This window comes from Heterocephalus glaber, unplaced genomic scaffold (assembly GCF_053883595.1).
Source record: "Heterocephalus glaber isolate CG9 unplaced genomic scaffold, H.glaber_assembly_v1.0 deba00001454, whole genome shotgun sequence".
NCBI classification, from domain to species: domain Eukaryota; kingdom Metazoa; phylum Chordata; class Mammalia; order Rodentia; family Bathyergidae; genus Heterocephalus; species Heterocephalus glaber.
Window position 1 is genome coordinate 9,645,188 of NW_028258303.1, and position 22,349 is coordinate 9,667,536.

The 22,349-nt window shown below is 33.7% G+C and overlaps 1 protein-coding gene across 3 annotated transcripts in view; it reads left to right on the top strand.

The window, feature by feature from the left end:
- Snca (synuclein alpha) overlaps nt 1-22,349 on the top strand; it is a 125,244-nt gene that overhangs the window by 2,599 nt on the left and 100,296 nt on the right. For all 3 annotated transcript variants that reach the window (XM_004848077.4, XM_087215771.1, NM_001310293.1), the window contains 2 exons: nt 6,025-6,066; nt 12,605-12,747. In XM_004848077.4, the coding sequence (XP_004848134.1) occupies nt 6,025-6,066; nt 12,605-12,747 (185 nt within the window). The remainder of the gene's footprint in view (nt 1-6,024; nt 6,067-12,604; nt 12,748-22,349) is intronic.

Genomic DNA, 22,349 nt, shown 5'->3' on the forward strand with positions numbered 1-22,349 from the left:
AAATTACACACGTAATAAATCATGAAATTGATACTTACTACCTTTTTTCCCCTAAGTGGCTACCTTGATGCATACACCAGTACATTCTGTATTGTGAACTGTGTTGTGTTATTTTACAAACCACTTCAAATTCTTTGGGGGAAGGAATAGAAACATATGCGTGCACACACAGGCAACCCACTGTTGGTCTCCTGTTTCTCCTCTGCTCCTCTGAGCTCTTCCTCATTCTCTGAGGCCGGTGTGGCAAGAGAAGTCACAGGATGAGCAGAAGGTGGAGGAGGAGCTTGTTGGGAGGCACGGATAACAGGCATGTGGTGGAGTGAAAGTAGCTCTGCTGCCTCTCCAACATAGATCAGCAGGAAAGAACTTTTATCTGGAATGATTTTACTGGTGTTTCTCATCAAAATTCATAGCAGATCACTTTTTTCTCATTCTTCATAGATTCTGCTTTATTTATGTTGACTGAATCATCCCACCAAGCTTCATTTACGCCTTCTTTCCTTTCCTTAAAAAATATTTTCAAAAAATCTAAAGTGAGTGTTAAAAGAGAAAAATTGGTGACTTAATTTTAAGGGTATTTTTTTCCAAATTGTGAATTATGTATTTGTAGATGAAATATGAGATGTAAAATCTGTGACATACAGGTTAATACTGTCTCTTTGTCAGTTTTTCAAGTTCTGAAATTATAGGCTTCCAACTATTCTTTGATTTCAGTTATTTTATAACTTTGTATTTTTAAGAATGTGTGTGTGTGTGTGTGTGTGTCTGTGTATATGGGGATTGAACCCTTGGCCTTCACACTGAGCTATTCCCTTAACCTTTATTTATTTATTTATTTTTGAGACAGGGTTTCACTAAGTCACTAAGTTGCGCTGGCTGGGCTCCAACTTGTGATTCTCCTGTTTCAGCCTCGGAGAGTGCTGAGAAGGATATCTTTAAATTGCTAATGTTTACTCCATTAGTTTGTAACAAACTCAGAATGTACTGAATATTAATTTAATACATTGCACTTTTCTAGGTAATGAACAGATTTCATCATCTGGAGTACTTATTTGTTTTCACTGTTAACTAGGAGTTTGGGGAAAGAATGATTTTATTTTTCAGAAATTAATTGTTTTTTGATATTAGGTGATTATATAATATTGTGATTTGTTTACACATCAATTTTTAGAAAATAGTTTTCAATATATATCATGATATTTGCCACAGTATTTTTTATAAATTATTTATTGGTTATGTGCTGAAGTTTAATTAAATGATGAACATATAGATAGCAAATATGGTAGATCATAATATACTGGTCTCAGCTACTCACACCTGTTGTTGAAGTGTGAAAGCAACCATAGACAGTAACAATGTAATAGTTTCAATAAAATTTTATTTACCAAAACAGATGGTGTGCTGGAATTAACTAGTAGGCTGTGTTTGACTGCTTATTGGTCAAGTGGAAAAAATATGGACTGGATGTCCCATAAACCTGAGTTTTAGTTCAGCGTGAGTCCAATCTTACCATTAATGTCTTGGAGAAGTTATTTAATATCTCTGAGTATTCCCTCATTGGTAAAACAAAATACGATTTAGAAAAATACTACTTTGCCAAGTTTTTGTGAGAAAGTCACAATAAAGCAGGATATAAGATTAAATAAGCAAACTTTTGTATATAGGAACCGTGGTAATTATTATCAGATAAACTCTCCAGCAGAACAATTATGTTGTCAACATGATTTCTCATCCTTTCATTCTTCTTTACAAAAATGATCATCAATAATTAGTTTGGAAGATTAGGAATGATTAAAGAAAGTTTTATAATTGTACTTATGCATGAAGATGTTTGAGAGAAGCCTCATAAGTAATCCCATTCATTTATAAGAATAGGTATTTGGCAACTACCTTTTAACAAATAGAAGAACTACCATAATAATCCGTGTGCCTTTTATATATTTTTCTCCCTTTGTGAAATCTGTATACACAAATTTTCAATCAATATACTTCAACTTATTTGAGCAAAATCTCAGTCATGTTGCTCAGAAATTATACATTAAGATTTAGATTCAAAAACAGAAAAATTACTTCAAGCATATTAATAAATGCAAGAAAATAATGATCTTCAAAACTCCTTCAGTATCATTCTGCTCAATAAGCAGCAATCATCACTGTGATTAATATTAAACTCTCAAGTCAAAAAATATATATTTCACCTTATCAAATTGAGAAAGTCAATGGAACACATGCAACAATTCTTGCAAGTCCCAATGTTACTTGTGACCCTCTCCACTCTGTACCCTTGTGAGGTTGTGAGAGACAAGACAGGATGGTGGAGGGCGACCTCAGCTCAAGGAAGTCATCAGCTCTGGAGTCTTTTCAGTTTCAATTATCTTGCTATTACCATGGCCAGTTGGCACTTATTTTGCAACTATAGCTCATTAATTGGAAATTTCTCATAAGTTAAATGTTTATCATCAATTATAGACTGCTGCTGAACAACTGTGATAGCAAATAACAAGTCATTGGTTCGATACATGGCACATCATTAGAATTCTTGCTTGCTTTTGATTTAAGATACGTTCCGTGGTTCCATGATTTAACCAGAGATCAAAATCTGAGGTACTACTGAGGCAGAGAGCAAAAATCAAACCAACAATTAAACATTTCTTTCCCCTACTTTTTTTGTTTTTAAAATATAGGTACAGGAGTGGGGGGAAGGGGTAGAGATGAGAAATATTCTCTTAAATATAAGCTATTCTCACTAGATATTGTTCTAGTATACACAAATTCTGGCTACCATAGTTAAGTAACACCATTCCCCTAATAACATAGCTTAAATTTCTGTTGTCACAGTACATAGCTGAGAGCAATTGCATAAGGTACAAACTTTACTGCTAGCTCTTCAACCTCCAAGTCATTACACGAATATCAGAAACACATTGTAATCAGTGAATATATTACTTCTTAAATGTTTGTCAGTGATTAATCATTTCACAACTGTCATTCAGTTCATACAGACAGCATCTTCTTAGTTGTGTTGCCTCTTTGTCTCCTGGTGGTAAAATCCATGAGATATTTCACAGAAGTCCATGAGAGAAAGAGGAAACTGGCTATCAAAGATCACAGTGCAGCAAAGAAAAGAAGTGAAAATACTGAAGTAAAATTGAAATCAAACATAATTTGACTTACAGGAGAAATAGTGGACCTTGGTGATGAGGTCACTACTGCAGTTCAGGAGGTCCTTGGTATGCTCTAAAGGGAAGTGTGCCAGCAAAAATGGGAAGAATGACAGATGCAGGCAGCAGTGGATCAGACAAAGTGGTCCCACCAAACACTGCAAACCGATGGGACCCTCAGGGGTAAATCATGACTCTCATAGTGCAAAGGGTAGCAGTGTGAAAGCTGATCCGCACTCAGCCAGGAGAACGCCAGCTTAATGAGACATACAAGAGCTGTCCAGTCCACACCGGAAGTTATGCAGTGAGAAGGACTACTCTTGATACATTTTATAATGAAGTAAAACACTTTAATTCTTAATATTTTAAGTTTCAGCATAAGAAATAATACTATTTTTACTATTAAATTGATACTTTTATTTCTCTTTACATTTATACATGGCTAAGAATTTTTAATAGTTTGACAAAATTTTTTAAAGGTCAAGAAACAATCAACATTTTATCACTGATTTACTGATAATATTTCTTATTGATTATTAAGATTATTTAGTTTTGTCTCAGTTTGCACATTTTACAATATCATAGTACCAAACAAGGTAAGTGTTGCCTGTAAAATACACACATATAACATATATGTTAATGTGTAAAATACTATGACATGTACTTTAACATATTTAAGCAACTGTACCTTTTTACTTACATACACATATGACTTGGTGATTTTTTTCTGTGGTTTAAACTGAACAACACTTTACAAACTTTATATGTGAAGAATGACAGTTATCACTTACCAAAATGTGCAAGGTACTAGACACCATCTTAAGAATTTTTATGTGAATTATTTGCTTTGATCATCACATTAAGCCAGTGATGTACGTTTGATTTTGGGGGGTTAACATGAAGATTGACGATCGGAATCCAAAGCTCACATTCTTAACTACAAAGCTTTACTTTGTTTCATTTGTACTGAAGGCCTTTATATTCAAATTGAAAGTTTTTAAATATATTTAATTGTTTTATTAAATGTAGAAACTTTACTTGACTATTTTATAAAATGTAAGTTAATATAATATAGTGCATACAGAGTTGACTTACTATCCTATTTATATATGTTGAAAAATATTCAATGAATATTTTCAATGTGATAATTTAGATTATCTTATTGATGATATCATTCAGATAATAAAATGTACTTCCACATTTTAAATAAATCTGAAACTACTAGGACTACTTCACGTCAATGTTTCTCAAAATTTGATCCATGAATTACCTGTGTGAGATCAGGAGGGCTATTAAAATGCAAATAATTTTACTTTGCATTTATTGAATACTTGGGCTCTGACTTAATAATCAGCATTTTTAACTAGCACTTTCATTTAGGTAATTATGCTCTAAGGTCCCCTCATATTTTTTCTCCTTTAGTTTGAAAAGTGCATATATTTGTTTCTTACGTGTTCCATAGGGATTGTTGAAACCTTAGTGCCTTTGAAAAGTGAAGATTTGTAATTATCTTGCTATCCCTTTATAAGTTTAACTCATTCTCAGATTTTATGTCATTTCCTTATATTCTTTTATGTTTCAAAAGAAATCCATTATTTGAATTGTAAGATAGCTTACAATCAAATGTCAAATCTGTTGTTAATTTTTTGAAAACATTTAAATTAAAAAGCTGGTGTGAATGTTAGTGAAAAATCCATTAGAGAGGCCATGACTAAAATATTAATAAACTTAGTTTTAATAACATATATAATAGCATATATAATAAGTATGGGAAATTGAGTAATGGTCAAGGATTGGAGGAAATTCTTACATGCAAAGTTTGATTGTTGCTGTAGCCTATTATTACATATGTAATATGCAACATTAGGCAAATCATTGAACTAGATTTTAAATTTTTTCATACATGAAATGAGAATAATACACATCTATTAGATGGATGTAAAGGGATTAAATGAGATGATGTATAATAGTGGCTTTTACATAATAGGGATTTGACAAATGTTAGCGCCTTTCTTCCTCTCCTTTCTGTTTTGTTTCATGTACTAACTAATCTCTCAACTGTGCTGAGCTTTTTCAGCTTCGAGTTTGGGTCTAAAATCTCCTCACTAAGCCACAGTGTTATATCATGCCCTGCCCCTGCCCACGTCATGTAAGTTGATATGTGATGTGGGAATCGATGGAATAAAAAGTCATCATTTTGTGTTAAAATCTCTTTTAAAAATCAAATTTGTTTTTAACTGATACATATAAAACGCAAACATTGTACACATTAATGGATACTTGTGATGTTTGATACATGTATACCCTGTGTGATCAGGTTACACATGTCTAGCTCCTCAAACTTTTCTGTTATTTATGGTGAAAACTCAAATTCCCCTTCCAATAACTTTTTGAAATATACAGTACATAGTGTCTGCTCCAATCGCCTTACTCAGCAACAGCAAGCTAGAACTTCTTTTTTTTTTTTTTTTTTTTTGTACCAGGAATCAAACTGTGGACCTTGTGCTTGCGAGGCAGGTGGCAGAACCACTGAGCTAAATAAATCCCCAACCCTAGAACTTCTTATTATTATCTGATTGCAGCTTGGTGCCCATTGCTGAACCTTTCCCACCCTTGCTTCCTCCTAAAACATTGATATGAATTGGGAGCTCTCCTGTTAGCTTTGTTCTCTTCTATTTGTTGTGGTGCTTACTGGATCTCCTTAGTTTATTTATTTTTAGGTTGTTTTTTTTTTCCCTCTGAGGATATCATTATATATGGGCTTCTGCAGATAGAGATTTTTAATTAGTTGTATTTCAAACTGGCTAACCAGCAACCTAAGGACAGCGTGAGACTTATGTTTTGCATTTGTTTGTTTTTACAGGCTCCAAAACCAAGGAGGGAGTGGTTCATGGTGTGACGACAGGTAAGTCCCAAGAGGATTATATGCAGGGAGGGTATAATGTCAAGTGACAACAAGTGTGGCCAGAGCATGGATCATCCAAAATGTAATTGTCAATAAGCACTGTGCATAAAGAGAAATGTTCTAAAGGAGCATTGATCTGGTTTAAACTTATTTTTCAAGCATTTTAAAATGAATACTTATGATAAATAATGCGTAGATTTACTTGCCAAGAATGATGATTTTGAGCTGACCCACTATGTTTAATTTTTAGTATTTGGTCATTTGAATATTCTGACCTAAAATTAACTAAATTATCATAAATAAAAATGTAAGAGTGATCATTTTCTGAAGGATTAAAGTAAAATTTTCTGTGGAATATTGTATTCTGATCATAATCTATACTGATTATAATACTTTATGATTCACAGTGCATTTTAGAAAATACCTTTGGAATGATTATAAATCATTTATTATATTTAGCTCCATGTGGGCTAATGTTACCAGGACTCTGAACAGGTGTGTATGGAGATTTGCAATAAACAAAGAGCAATAATGATGAAAGTAATGGTATAGGTGAGGATGAAGAAAATGATGATGACAGTGATATAAATAAAAAAAGAAAGAAGAACTGGACATTGTGGCACATGCCTGTAATACCTGTACTCTGGGGAGTCAGGCCCAGCCTGGGCAACTTAGGGACTTGGTGAGACCCTGTTTCAAAACAAAAAATAAAAAAAGCCAAGAGTGTAGCTCAGTGCAAACACTCTGGATTCAGTTCAATTCACAGTATTGAAAATTTTTTAAAACATTGAAGTAGAATAAAAATTTAACAAATTATCCCACAGAGTTGACAATTGAGTTCTATGTTGTGCCATACTCTATTTCTTAAGTATGTGAAACCAGAGATTTAATCAAATATCTGATTCATATAATCAGAAAGCATTAAACATAATAATCCTTCATAAAAATAACATGTCTACATCATAGAGTTATAAAAGTGAAATGGTGAAAGTGAAATGAGAGTATTAATACGGTATTGTGATTGGGAGCATAATCACTGGTGTTAGTCTCTTAGGCTCAAATTTCTGGTTATACTTTATCAACTGTGTGATTTTCTGTCAGGGTTGTAACTTCTGTGTGATTTAATTTCCTTGTCTCTGAAAGAATTAAGTAAACTAATATACAAAAAAATTAGAAAACTGAAAGAAAATAATATGATTATTCAAGTGTTACTTATTTCCTTAGAGTGGACCTTTCTTGAGCAACATTTTTACAATACCGAAGAAAAGCATTTCATGTCTTTTTTAATGCACATTTTTTTTTTTGTAAAAACTGTGTTAGAAGTAATTATGTAGCTTTCATTTGCTCGGTTGCAATGCAATATATAATGCAGAGAGCTTGGCAAATAAGTGTACTTTGATGCCTTCTAGGAGCCTTCTATGAATGATATTAAGCAAGATTTTAATAAGAACTGGATAGCAGAGGTGGAGAGTATACTATCTGAAGAGTTTTAACTTAGATAAATGGGGCTCCACTATGATAGCTGAAAGTGAAGCCATGTGATTTAGAAAGAGGACAGCATGTGGCAGGGTTTCAGAGCCAGTGGCTAAAATGAAGACTCTAACTAATACTTTTTTCTAATGGATATAATGGAGATGAGCTGCAAGAATAACTGTCAACAAGTTTGGTGACTTTTAGTCTTCTCCAGAACACCATATTGTAAATGAGGTTTTTTTTTTTTTTTTGTGTGTGTGTGTGTGTGTGTGTGTGTGTGTGTGTGTAGGGGGATTATAATAAAGTAACATTTTACAAATATTCTTGAGGACAATAGCCTACATTCATGTTTCATAATTTTACAACACTTTACATACTCCATTCTATGTTCAGCATGTTAGAGAATCTAAGCTGTTCTACAGTAAAAATATTTTGGTAACATATTTTAATCCAGAGTTCTTCAAACTTACTTGACTGTTGAAACTTTCTTTCGCTAAATACAGGGTAAAAATAAAACTAATGTTTCATAGAAAACTATGGGAGTTATTGTTAGGCAGCAAGGCCACTGTGTTTTGGGCGTAGAAAATATGTGCAGCTGTACCAGACCAGGACTCTGACAGTGGTACTGTATTGGTTAGCTTTCTTGTTGTTGGCCCAAAATACCCAATATTTTCAACTTTAGAGAGAACAGGTTTATTTTAGATCACAGTTTTAGAGAGTTCAGTCTATGGTCAGCTGGCTCCAAGGCAGAAATGTGAGGGTGGAAGGGTGTGGGGAGCAAAACTGTTCACTTCACAGCAACTGGGAAGTAGAACACAAAAGAAGAAATGGGAAGAACTGGGCTAGGAGCCAGATATTGTCCCTAAGATCAAGTATGCATGACCCACCCAAACACACTTGGAAGAGTGCTTGACTAATCTCATGCCAGTCAGCCTGACAATCAAGATTAAATGTCACAAGTACAATATCAGATATGCTATTATAATTAGTCTGATCATTTGATAACCTGCAATAAGGACCATTCCTGTTCCATATCAGATAAGTGAATGACTTAACTTGTTGAATAAAGCTATTTAATATAAAATCAAAATTCCAGTTATGGGGATAAGTAAGTTTATGATAATTAACTGATTTCTTGTTATGCTAGATTTAAAATATTTATTATAGGTACATCATAACTGCTAAATAAATATTTGTTATTGCTATTAGTCATTATTTAAGAAAGCAAGAAACTAATTATATGGTACATAAAATTCACTATTGTTAAAAGAACATTTAAATTCCCCATAATTTATCCCAGTAACGGTTTTGCAGAAATGTAGACTTCAGTAAATTTAGGCCAAGACTTTTTTATCTAAAAAATCAAAGAAAATAAATTCTCCTGGTTAGAAAATCCAAAATCTCCACCCTGACTCCTGGCTTTTTGACTTCTAGGAAATTATATCAGTTGTCAACTTAATGTATCATGTTAAAGCACGATATAAAAATATATTTACTTGAATTACTAAAAGATAAATCTTTGAAGAAACTTTAGAAATGATGATATATAAGCTTACTTGTTTTTTCATACAAGTATGATATAAAAGAAATTCCTAATATTGGAGACATTCTGAAAGTTTAAATTCTTACAGAAATTTATCATATCAAAGCAAATTTTCAACATGTAATGATCTAATATTCTCAGTATATTGTTTACCTATCATTTATATACTAAATCGAAGCTAGATCTTATTAATTTTATAATTTCATTTAATGTCAGAAGTTAGATTTTGTATATCTATTATGAAAATGCCACATTTGTTTTTTGAAATTTTACCTTTAATTGAGCTAAGAATCAAATGTAAGTCTAATTCTTGAAATTAATGTATACTTTATAGAGAGACACAAAATTTTTTAGGGAAATTCCAAAGTATTTTTTGAATATCTATTATAAGATAATATGAAGAATAATAAAGCAGGATTTAAAGGAGTCAAAATAGGGTGGGTGGAGGTAAGCAGATACTTTGTTGAATGAATAATTATGGTGCAATGTAAAAGCTTAACCTGAGAGAGATACATAAAATTTTATGAGATCATAGGAGGGCAAAGAAAGGCACTTGTTGATAGGAGAGGTTTTTAACAGGGAATGTGGCATTTGAGCTGGGCTTTAACAAAGGAATTGAGTTCCCTAAATAAACAGAGGAGAAATAAAGGCTTCTGCCCAGAGAAGCTCTGTATACCAAACTGGGAAAAACTGGTACAATGGGAAAAATATAAGCAAATTCAAAATATTATAGTCTCTTTTGAGTACAGGAGGGAAATATCTATTTTAATTCTAGTTATAAGGAATTCCTTTAAAAAAATAAATACAATTTATTAAATTCAAAATGAACTCATTAAACTTGTCTTTTTTCCCCTTGTTGTGAAACGTCAATGGACAGAGAGATGGTCTAAAAGGTCCTAAATGAAGGAAAAGGGTTTCAAGGTCAATGAGAAACCTATTAGAGAAATCAGTCTTTTAAAATATGTCTCTTATTGTTACCTATAAACTCTGTCATTTTGAAATGTAACTAATTTATTTATTGTTACAATAATAAAACTTAGTGAGATTATAGTATATAATACTGTGCAGTGTATGTGTGTTAAAACAAAATTAAAATTTATACATACATAAAGGATATCTACATACTGTAAAATTCATGGCTGGCAGAAAAATCTTTGAGTCTGTAAAAAAATCAAAGCCTATTTTTGTCTTGCTTTGAGAGTTTTGACAAGAAAATTTTCATCTCAAACAAAACTTTGTATTCATGTCTTTGGAAAAAAGTGACAAGTTGACACATATAATTTACTATTTTTAAAGGATCAACATTCTAGGAATGTTTAAAAACATAAAATTGCCAGCACAGCTTTTCAGTGGCATTTAAACTGAACTTGAACTGTGACTAGCCATTGCTGCTCGGGGCGTCAGACTTGCCCTTGAAGTGTCAGGGAGTCAGACACTGAACTGTACAGTTCCAGCCCAAAGGATGTGCACAGAGCAGCAGCTGCCATGGCCACTTTCTGGTTTTAGGTTGTCTGACCACTTCAGGCATCCCAACAGTGCCTGAACTAAAGAGTGAACCTCTCCTAAGTAAACCATTTCAAAACAAAATTCTTTGCCTACACTGTTTGATCATTGTCCTCTCCAACTGGTGATATGGAATCTGGGCAGTGTAATAACCACGCGAAAAGCCCATGATGGCTGGCACAGTGTAACTCTGGTTTCCTCAGACTGAGGCAGATCTGGAGAGTACAATGCACAACAAGAAATGTCTGTTTAGGAGAGTGTCTCTCAAAAGCAAAAATTTTCGAAGCCTAGAGGACAAAGCAAAGAATGAGTTGTGTGGCAAAATGAAAAGGCAAGCATGACATAAATGTAGATAAGAGATGGAGAAACTCAGGATCTGTGGGTACAGATGTTATAGAGGATTAAATGAAGACAGATTGGTCTACTTCTGTATTGACCTGAGAATTATTTAAAGAATTGAATCTCTTGTCTTTAGGTACATTTTTCATCAAACGCTTCAGTTGACTGAAAAGCAAACTTTCTATTTTTTTAGTTTTTTTCAAATTAATTTTATTGGTACATTTTAGGTATACAATATAATGACATTCATCATTGTAAATTTGCACCTTTATATAATCTTACTTGGTTCTTATTTTCCCCTTCCCCTGCTCTCCCTTCAACCCCTCCATTCCTCCCTATTTACAAAGACATTGTTTCCATAAATTTTCTCATATTAGTTCCATTCCCTTCTTTCCTTTTCCCTACCCCTCGCACTTCCCCTTCCCCTTTGCCCCTTTTCTTCCTATTTCACATTATCTATTATAACTTTTAGTCCTTCTTTACACGTTCAGTTTCTCACACTAGAGAAACTATTGGGTATTTACACATGCGTGTCCTATTTATTTCACTTAAGAGTATCACTTCAATGTGCATCCATTTAGCTATAAATGTCTCTAATTTCTCATTTTTTATGTCAGAGTAGTACTCTGTTTTATAAAAGTCTCCAGTTGATGGGTAATTGGGCTGCTTCCAAGTTTTAGCTATTACAAATTGTGCTACTATGAACATGGGTGCACATATATCACTGTGGTATGATTCTTTTAATTCTTAGGGGAAGATCCCCAGCAGGGGAATAGCTGGGTCAAATGGGACTTCCAGTCCTAGTTCTTTGAGGTATCTCCATACTGATTTCCAAAGTGCTTGCACCAGTCTACACTCCCACCAGCAGTGGAGCAGGGTTCCTCTTTCCCCACAGTCCCACCAACATTTGTTATTGGTTGATTTCATGATAGCAGCCATTCTTTCTGGAGTGAGGTAGAATCTCAGCATTGTTTTCATCTGCATCTCTCGAATGACCAGTGATGTTGAAAATTTTTTTCAAATGTTTATTTGCTGCTTTTACTTCTTTGTCTGAGAAATGTCTGTTCATTTTAGATGCCTATTTTTGGATTGGGTGTTTAAATTTGGGAGGTCTGATTTTTTAAAATTTCTTTATAGATTTGAGATAGTAGACTTTTGTCTGAGGAACAGAAAGTGAAAATTTTTTCCGACATTGTGGGCATTTCAAATTTCAGATTCTTGGATTGGAGCTGTTCAACTCATAAGTAGTATTTATTATCTTACTTACAAAAGTAGTGAAAGTGAACTTTCTGAATGAGATCAAGAAAATGGAATTCAAATTGAAAGAAATACATTTCATGCTGCGACTGATTTGACTGTAAGTGCACCTGTAAGCTTTCTCTACACAGTCCTTAACATACACCAAGACCAAACCATTCATAGCTATATGTTCATGGTGATTAGGTAAGAAAAACCTCCTACTATCTGGATAATTGCAATGGACTCTCTTAGCAAAGATTCAATGTTTGCCTACACTAAGCTCACTTAGAAGAAATGTAGATTTTGTTTCTTCTGATCCCTCTGTGTTGTTTATGATGTGTGTAAATATACATGTGTAGAAGTGGAAGGCAGATGGAAGTAGAATTATTAGTCATTGTCATTCTACCATAATTTAATTCATTATTTTTTTATTTACTCCAGTGGCCGAGAAGACCAAAGAACAGGTGACGAATGTTGGAGGCGCAGTGGTAACAGGGGTGACAGCAGTAGCCCAGAAGACAGTGGAGGGAGCAGGGAACATTGCAGCTGCCACTGGATTCGTCAAAAAGGACCAGCTGGGAAAGGTATGGTTGCCCATGTTTTATGTTATATGTAAATTCTTGATGTCATGGTTCATTTTTTCTCAAGGCAGGGACAGAAATGTCTATTGTGGGGAAGGCTTTCTGATCCTTCTTTCATAAAACAAGTACTACCTCTAGACAGCTCTTGGTTTTTTGGTGATATTAATCCAGAGAAATGCCATGTAAATTGTACAATCATCACAATTGCTTCAATTTCTGGAAAAAAGTTATTGAAATAAACAATGTAATAAATGCGAAGGGGACTGTGACATTTCAGAAAGAATGAATGCTTTCATGTGAACTATAAATCTTGCAATTTTTCCTTGTCGGAATAACAAATCTCTTTGTGCTTCATCTCTAAATTTCTAAAATGAACATATTAGTTGATTTCTATATAATGATATCATCTCTATTAAATGGCATATTTGCATATCATACAACAGCTTATTACCAATTATATGTTTGTAGGGGTTGGGAGACTAAAAATGCATAAGAATCAGAGATCATGGTTTTGGGATAAGTCTTAAATTTTCAGAAGAATTTTAACTTTTTATTTCTTGATAAATATATAACTCTAGTAAAGTTTGTAGAGTAGGCCTTATAATTTTCATTTTAAATGAAAATATTAAAATATGAAATTCAGCTTGAAGATGAAATTTTATAATTTTCATGAGAACAAGAGCACGATGACTTTGTCTCTTTCCTAGTCCTTTTATTCTTTGAATAAATCAAATATGCCCTTGCCCTGTCTCCTCCCTCTGCCTGTAAAATTCTTCTCCAAGACAGGCTACTTGACTCATCCCCCATCTTCCTCTCCCTCTCTCTCTCTCTCTTTGGCTAAAGTGCCTTTGAAAATAATGATTCACTTATTTTTATATATACTGTTTATTTTATCTCTCCCCATCTAGCATATAAGCACCATGAAAATGGAATATATTTCTTTTGTTGCTATGGTTTATGTCTAGATATTCCCCAATAGCCTCATGTGCTAATAGGCAGGGCTTCTGGAAAGTGATTGTATTATGGGGCTCATGGCTGAATTGATCTCAAGAGGTGGGGCCTGGTCTGGTCTGAAGTGCTGGGACATATGTGTCCTGGAAGGGTGTATCTCTCTCTCTGGCTCTTCCCTTCACTTTCTGTCATTCCTGTCTGCCATGTCTGAGCAACTCTCCCTGGTCATGTGCTTCTGCCATGCCATCCTTCCTGGGAGCCAGCCAACTAAAGACTGAAATATAAGCCAAAACAAACCACTCCTTTTAAGTTGTGGGTACCAGATATTTTGTCCCAGCAATGAGGAAAGTAACTAAGACATGTGAATAAGCAGAGTGACTTTTTGAGTCTTTTTATTTTTATTTTATTTGATGCTTGTGGTACATAACTGTTACCCTGTTTTGGGGAGTTGGTGACTCTCTGAGTCATTTATACTCATACCCATGATACAGGAACATTGGTTACTCAACTATCCAAAAGTTAGGATCAAAATGGTTTTGAAGTGAATACCCTGGAAACTCTGAGAAGAGAGTTTTGATTTGTGGGCTGATTGCTCTGGGTTGTTTTCACTCGTGCAGTGCTAAGCAGCAGGACTACCTTTATGGTTGATTAAAATATTGATAATAAAATAATAGCTCTAGAAACTTGTGATATATTTATATTTTCCACATGTAGTGTGTGAGGGCCAAGGCTGAGCCTCCAGGCCTCCCCAGAAGGCACCTGGAGAGGGGTCTGTTCAGTCCATATAGTCCTTCGTGAGTGATTTCATTAATTCCCCAATAAGAACAACACACACAGAGACAATTATCAGTATCAGGGCAGCATCAGAGCAGAGTAGAGCTGGAGCTGCAGCTCCAAGCTCAAGAGCTGAGTCTATTCTTTCATCAAAACAATAGTTATAGCTACATAGAAAGCACAGCAAACACAGCTTTCAAAAGGTTACATTGTTCTCTAGTTCATACCATTTATAGTGTCTTCTCTGCTTACCAGGACATGGAGAGACAAAACACCTGCTGTATGACCTTGGCCATGCCGAGCATGCGTGGTTGAGTAGTTAAGTCATTCTTAGATAACTGTGGCTCATTATGTGCATGTTCCTGAGAGCAGAGTAGTGTCCTTAAGTGTTCTCAGATACCCTCAGATTCCTGGGCTTTGAGTATAGGCAGGAGTAGTAACCCATATACTGACATTGTTTGGGGCAATGATGGTAATCATGGGAAATCCAACTGTTCTTCTAAATAAGTGCTTCAGTTAATACTTGAATATAGGGTTGATCATGGCAGTGATCCTTTGCACAGAATATGCATTTCAAATAATCTTAGTTGTGCTAATAATTATACCAATTCCTTTTTCCCACTTGAAATTATATGTTTAGCTTTATTATATTTCAAAAGTTAGAAGGGATCTCAGAAGTATGGAGGAAAGGGACCAGTTTTGTTTCCCAGGTTTGTTTGACCATCTAAAAATTGACTTAGTGCAATCTATTGATTGTACAGATGAAGAAACTGAAATGCACAGAGGAGACATCAATACTCAAGGTCACATAGCCAGTTGGAGCAGACTGGACATCTGGAGTGTTTGTCCTTACAATGTATCACTTCCTCAACTGATTGAACTGTGGATGAACAGATTTAAATTGAGAATTCCATTGCTTTAGATTATTAAAAAAAACAGGGAAACATGTACCATCTCCTTTTTTTGTCTCCATTTAAAATATACAATGTAAATTACAAATAGGAAGTGAAAATGCTTCGTCTTTTACAAAATTAAGCTTGCTTTCTATCTTCCTAAAATATTGTATTTATTTTAATATTTTAAAGCATTTCTTAAAAATGTGATAAAATTAACCATTTGGAGATATTTCTCAGGGATACTACAGGGTCTTATAACTTTATTACATGAAAATGAAGTCATATTAGAAATTGCAGCTTAGCTGTGGAAAAACCATTGGATGGGAGCTGAAATAACTGGTCTTCTTACCCTGCTTGGGCACTAATTGGCTGGCTGACCATTTGCAGATCTAAGGCCCTTTTGCAAATAATGAAGAAACTCTACTACAAAATTGTTAAAGTCCAATTTTGTAATAAATTTGATCTGCAATTTTGTAATAATTCAAGGAATACTCTAATAAATGCTTGTGATTGTCACCACAACTCTGGGGTGCCAAAAATTCTAGAGAGCTTCAATAAAAATCATCAAATTATTCATTATATAAAATTTTAAATAACTTAGTATCTGTCATAGTGTGGTCCAAATGATCCTGGTGAATAAAAATAAGGATTCCTATCTTTTTTCCTTTAACTGTCTATTAATGACCCCAAAGGGACAATAACTTATTTAAGAAATAATGATTGTTCATGGTATGTGGTACCAGACATCTGGTTTTTAGAAGCAGATCCATAGCTGTACCCTTCTCTTGAGATGTGGTATCTCTCAGTGTTCAGATCTCCACCCTCCACAGTACAGAATTTGGCTCATCATTCCCTGGTTGATAACAGAGCAACCTCTCTCCCTCCTTCCCTGTCTTCTTCCTTCTCTCTCTACCTCTCTTTTTTTCCTTTTGTGTTTTCTTGTTTTTGTTTCATATGAAATCAAGGGCTATAGTAGCTCATTTTGATTTTTCTCCTTTTATTTGTCAAATATCTTTTTGGGACACTCTTTGGTATAATCTACTTACTTTAGATGTTAACAGAAAGATATAATCACAGGTAAAGTCTTTTTTCCTAGCTTTATTAAGATACAATTGCTAAATAAAAATTGTATTATTTATGGAGTACAACATGAAAGGATTTTTGTTTATTTTTTGTGGTATGGGGGATTAAACTCAGGCTTCCTAAATATCAGGCAAGGACTCTATCAAGGAGCTATGCCTGCAGACCTTGGTGTTTTGATGTAAATATACATTGTGAAATGCTTATAATAATAAAGACAACTAACATATACATCACCTCACAAAATTATCTTTTTCTTTTTTGTGGTCACATTTAAAATCTACTCTCTTAGGAAATTTCATGTATGTAATATAGTATTAGTGATTATATCCCTTGTTTTAGATCTCCAGAACTTACTTGTCCTAATTGAAACTTTATACCTTTTGAAACCATTCCCTTCCATCTTTCAGTCCCTAGTAGCCACTATTTTATAATCTGTTTCTGTGGGTTGGACTTTCTCAGATTTCACATTGAAGAGAGATCATGCAAGATTGGTCTTCTTGTGCCTGGTTTATTTTTCTTTGCATAATATCTTCAAGGTTCATCTATGTTGTGGCAAATACAAGGATTTCCTACTTTTAAGACTTAGCAGTACTACACTGCATGCATGTGTAGCACATTTTTTTTGTTTATTCATCTGTTGATCAGTCCAGATTGTGTGTCTTGGCTATTGTGAATAATTCCACAATGAACATGGGAGTGCAGATCTCTTTTCAAGATAGTGATTCTATTCCCTTAGGATATTCATCTAGATGTGTGCTTGTCGAGTGATATAGTAACATTATTTTTAATTTTTAGGAACTCCTATACTATTCTCCATAATGGTTGTACCAATTTACATTCTCCTAACAGTGTCCAAAGATTTCCTTTTCTCCACATTCTTGTCACCACTTGTTAATTTTCTCTTTTTGATAGAAGCCATTCTAAGAGATCTGAAGTTGTACTTCACTGTGATTTTAAGTTGTGTTTCATTGATGATCAGTGATTGAGCATTTTTTACATGTTTGTTGGTGATTTGTATGTCTGTTTTGGAGAAATATGTATACAGCTTCTTTGCTCTTTTCCTCTTTAATTCATTTATCTTGAGTTGTTTGTTTGTTTATTTATTTATTTACTTTTGAGAGATTCTTGCTATGTAGCCCAGATTGGCCTTGAATTTACAGGAATCCTCCTACCTCACACTACTGAGTGTTGGGATTATGGGCACAAGTTATACTTGGTTCTAATTGCCTATTTTAAAGTCAGGTTTATTTTTCTAGTATTGATTTAATTGTGTTTCTTATATGTTTTAGATATTAGCCCCCTATCAGATATATAGTTTGCAAATATTTTCACAAAATAGACTGTGTCTGTAATCTGTTGATTATCTTTGTTGTCCTGCAAAAGCTTTTTGTTTTTATGCAATCCTATTTATCTGTTTTTGCTTTTATGGCCTGTTTTTATGGTCATATAAAAAAATCATTGCCCAGACTAATCTCAAGAAGCTGATTATTTTAAGTTTTCTTCTAGTAGATTTATTGTTCTGGATACTGTGTTTAAGTCTTTAGTGTATTTGAGTTAATTTTTGTATTTGGCATGAGATGAGTCCAGTTTTTTTCTTCAGCATGTTAATATAGACAATTTCCAACACAATTTGTTGAAGAGACTACCCATTTCCCAGTGTATGTTCTTTAGATTTTTGTTGAAGATCAGTTGATTGTGTGTGAATGCATTTCTGAGTTTTGTGTTCAGTTCCATTGCTCCCTATGACTATTTTTATGATGGTACAATGTCATTTTGACAATTATAGCTTTGTAGTATTTTTGAAATCAGGTGATGTAATGCCTGTAGTTAAAAAGCTGTCATAATGGCTTTTCAATTACTGGTTGCTTAAGATTGCTTTGACTGTGTGCAGTGTTTTTCTTTGGCTCTTCTGGGTTCTGTACAAATTTTAGGCTTTTCTATTTCTATGAAAACTGTCATTGGAATTTGATAGGGAGTGCATTGAATTTCTAGATTGTTTTGGGTAGTATGGACTTTTTTACAATACTGATTCTTCTGATCCATTTATTTGTGCTTTTAAAAATTTTTTTCATCAATGTCTTACAACTTTAGTGTATAGGTACTTCAAAAACTTGACTAAATTTATTCATAAGTATTTTATTTTTATTGATGCTATAGTATATGTGACTATTGATTTCTTCTCCAGACAGTTGGGTGTTCATGTGTATAAAAGTGCTATTGATTTGTGAATGTTGATTTTTTTAAAATTCTACAACTTGATCAAATTTGTTGATTAGTTCTAAAAGTTTTTTGGTGGAATCTTTAGGGTTTTCTATATGTATAAGGTCATATCATCTGCTAACAGTGAAAATTTAACATTTTTTAAAATTCTGGGTTTCAATTGTTTCTTTTTCTTGCCTAATTACTCTGGCTAGGACTTCTAGTACTAATATGGAATAGACGTGGTAAGAATTGGCATTCTTGTCTTTCTTTTATCTTTGAGGAAAATCTTTCAACTTGTCATCATTGAATATGCTTGCTGTGAGCTTGTCATATATATTGATATACAGTTCTTTGTGTGTGTGTGTGTGTGTGTGTGTGTGTGTGTGTGTGTGATAGATACTGGAAAATGGACCCAGGGCCTTTGCACTGAGCTACACTTTCAGTGTAATTTTTTAAACTTTGAAAGCTTTTTAAAATTTTAACTTCTGACATAGGATCTTACTAATTTGCTAAGTTGCTCAGGCTGGGCTTGAGGGGTTTAAATTTGATCATCTGGCCTCAGACACACAGAGTGCTGGGATTACAGGTGTATGCCACCATGCCAGGCTGAAATGTAACTTTTTAATACATAATTATTGAGAATTTCTATTATTAAAGGATGTTGGCTTTTTTCTACATCTATTGAGGTGACCATGCAATAGCTGTGATAATTCCTAAACTATTAATAACTGCTTTAATTGTAAATGAATTAAATTTCTTCCATCAAAAGAAACTGAGTGGTTGAATGAATTCAAAATCAAGACACAATTATATCTAGATAATAGAAACTACCTATACACGTAGTCTTAAAAGAAAAATGAATGGAAAAACTAGAGAAAGATTAACTATAAAAGTGTACTCAAAAGCGGGGAAGCTTGGCTACATTTACATGAGACAAAATAGGCATAAAGGCAAAAACTCATACAAGATGAAGAAAGTAAAGAAAATATATCATATTATGTTACAGATTGAGCATCTATAATCTGAAAATTCAAAAATCTGAAATACTCCAAAATTTAGAACATTTTTTTCTTTAATAGATTATATTTTTACTAGTACATGTGTGCTTTACATAATTATTACATTCCTTGTGGGTTGTTGGTTCATATACATAACACAGCTTAATTCTTTTCTCATCCGCTTCCTCTTTCTTTTCTCTCCCTCCTCCAACTCTTGATCTCCTTCCTATCTGGGAAGGATCTGTCTTCCTACTTCCTATTATCTATCTTTGATTTTGCCCCTAGTGCTGACAGGATGCCACACATGAAAATTCCACAAATGACCTCATTTAGTGGGTTCCAGTCAAAACAGGATGCACTGAAAATACTGTCTAAAATTACTCAGACTATGTATATAAACTATATATGAAACATAATGAGTTACATGTTTAGTATGGGGTCCATTCCTGAGATAGCTCATTTTCCTAATTTTGTATAGGCAAATATTCATAAATCCAGATATATTCAAAATCTGATTAATTCTGATCCTAAGCATTTAAGATAAAGTATACTTAACCTATATGTAATATGGTGAATTCACTGAGGATATAATAATTGTGAATATATATGCAGCCAACATTGAGGTACCTAAACATGTAAAGCAGATAGTAACAGAACTGAAGAGAGAGATAGATAGCAATACAATGGTAGCAGAAGATTTCAGTATCCCACTTTCAACAACAGATAGATTATTTAGACAAAATGTTGATAAACAAGCAGTAGACTGGAACAACTAGACTGAATGAACCTAACAAATGCAGAATATCTCACCCAAAAATAACAGAATATACCTTTTTGTCAAGTGCAAATGGAGCAGATCAATCATATGTTAGGTCACAAATAACTCTTAACAAATTCAAGAAGATTGAAATCATAGCAATCCTTTTTTTTTCTATTCCCAAAGGTGTGAAACTAGAAATTAATAACAGAAGGCAATAGGAAAATTTACAAGTGTGTACAAATTAAACAACCTATTCCTGAACAACTAGTGAATAAAGAGGAAATAAATAAAGATAATGATTTTTGTACAATTGTATATGAATAAAGCCACCATCGTAATACTTTCTAATGATATAAAATTAGAGAAAAAGAAAAATAGATTATTCTGAATTTTAATATCTTGTTTCATCAAACATCTGATATACATCTTTACCTGTGTTCACAGAAGTTTCAGTCATATGATTCATTTCGTGAAGCTCATCCATTTGAATGGCACAATGGAAGCAGGCTAAAAATGCATTAGCATAAATTTAAGTTCAAATTAACAATGATGTTATACAGATAAAATTGATGTTTTCCACTTCAGTCAAGAAAAGTAGACTTGCCTGTAGCAAGAGTGCTTCTGCTCATGCAAAATGTTACTGAAGTCTAAATTGCTTCTGATGTAGAGCTAATTACTAAAGCATCTGATCTATCCTAACCCCTCAAAGTGTTTTGCATATGGCTACTGCTCAAATAAACCATTGCTTAGTAAATGAGCATCTCTTTAATGCTACCTTGAAATGTTCTAGAAAAGTTAGATTATAAGGTTTTTAGATGTTTGTAAACTTAGATTAAAGCCTAATGTAGTAATTTAAAAAACCCTCATTGACCCAATTTATTTACTTCAGAAGATATATATTATTGAGTATGTATAATATTTGAGTATGTATATGTTTTGCAATGTATGTGTAAAAATCAACATTCTGTGCTCATATCAGAGTCTACAAATTGTTCCCACTTAGAAACGCATCTGGTAGCATGACTTTCTTTGTATCCAAAGATGTTTCAATGGGTTCGATATAGATGAATTGTGAATCTTAATCTAGTAAGATTTTAAATGGGAAAACACTATCATTAGCTATAAAATATTAAGGAAAGTATGCTTAATGTTATGTTTTGATTAAAATTCCACAGCATTCAGTCATTTACTGAGTACTTTGTAAGTGCTAGACACTCCAGTGGCCCTATGGGGAATACATAAGTGAATCACACATGGATGCTTCCTGACATCAAGAAATAGGCCTGTAGCCCTAGCATTCTGGGAGGCCGAAACAGGAGGACTGCATGTTCCAACCTAGCCTGGGCAATTTTGTGAGACCTTGACTCAAAATTTAAAAATGAAAAGGGCTGGTAATGTACCTCAGTGTGAAGGCACCGGCTTTAATTCTTGGTACCCTCTTTGGACCCCCTACCTCCACCAACAAGAGAGAAAGAAATGTACAGTCCAGGAACGGAGACTGACATGTTTATCCCTGGAAGAAAGTAGCATCTCTAATCTCTGATAACAATATATATTTGTAACAGGTAGGTAGCCATCACAGGAAAGGTTAAAGGAGTGTTGTTGGCAGTGAGAGAGACTTATCTTATCAATAAATATACATACTCAATAAATATACTTTAAATTGTGTTAAAGTGTGTCTTTGCCAGCAGATTGTGATATTACCTCACACATATAATGGCCACAATATTTTAGCTGTTTAATCATGAAGACATAAAAATGCCATCACCTCAGTCCTAGGGTCAGTGGTTGATCATCTGTAAGCATTGCAGCCTTGCAACATATGTATGGGTAAAATTACAATTTCTGTCTTCAGAGAACTGATTGTGAAGATAATTTTGATTGTTAGTGAAAAGTGTTTTAAGATGAATGTGATAGAATTGCTTTACAGGACTGCAGCTA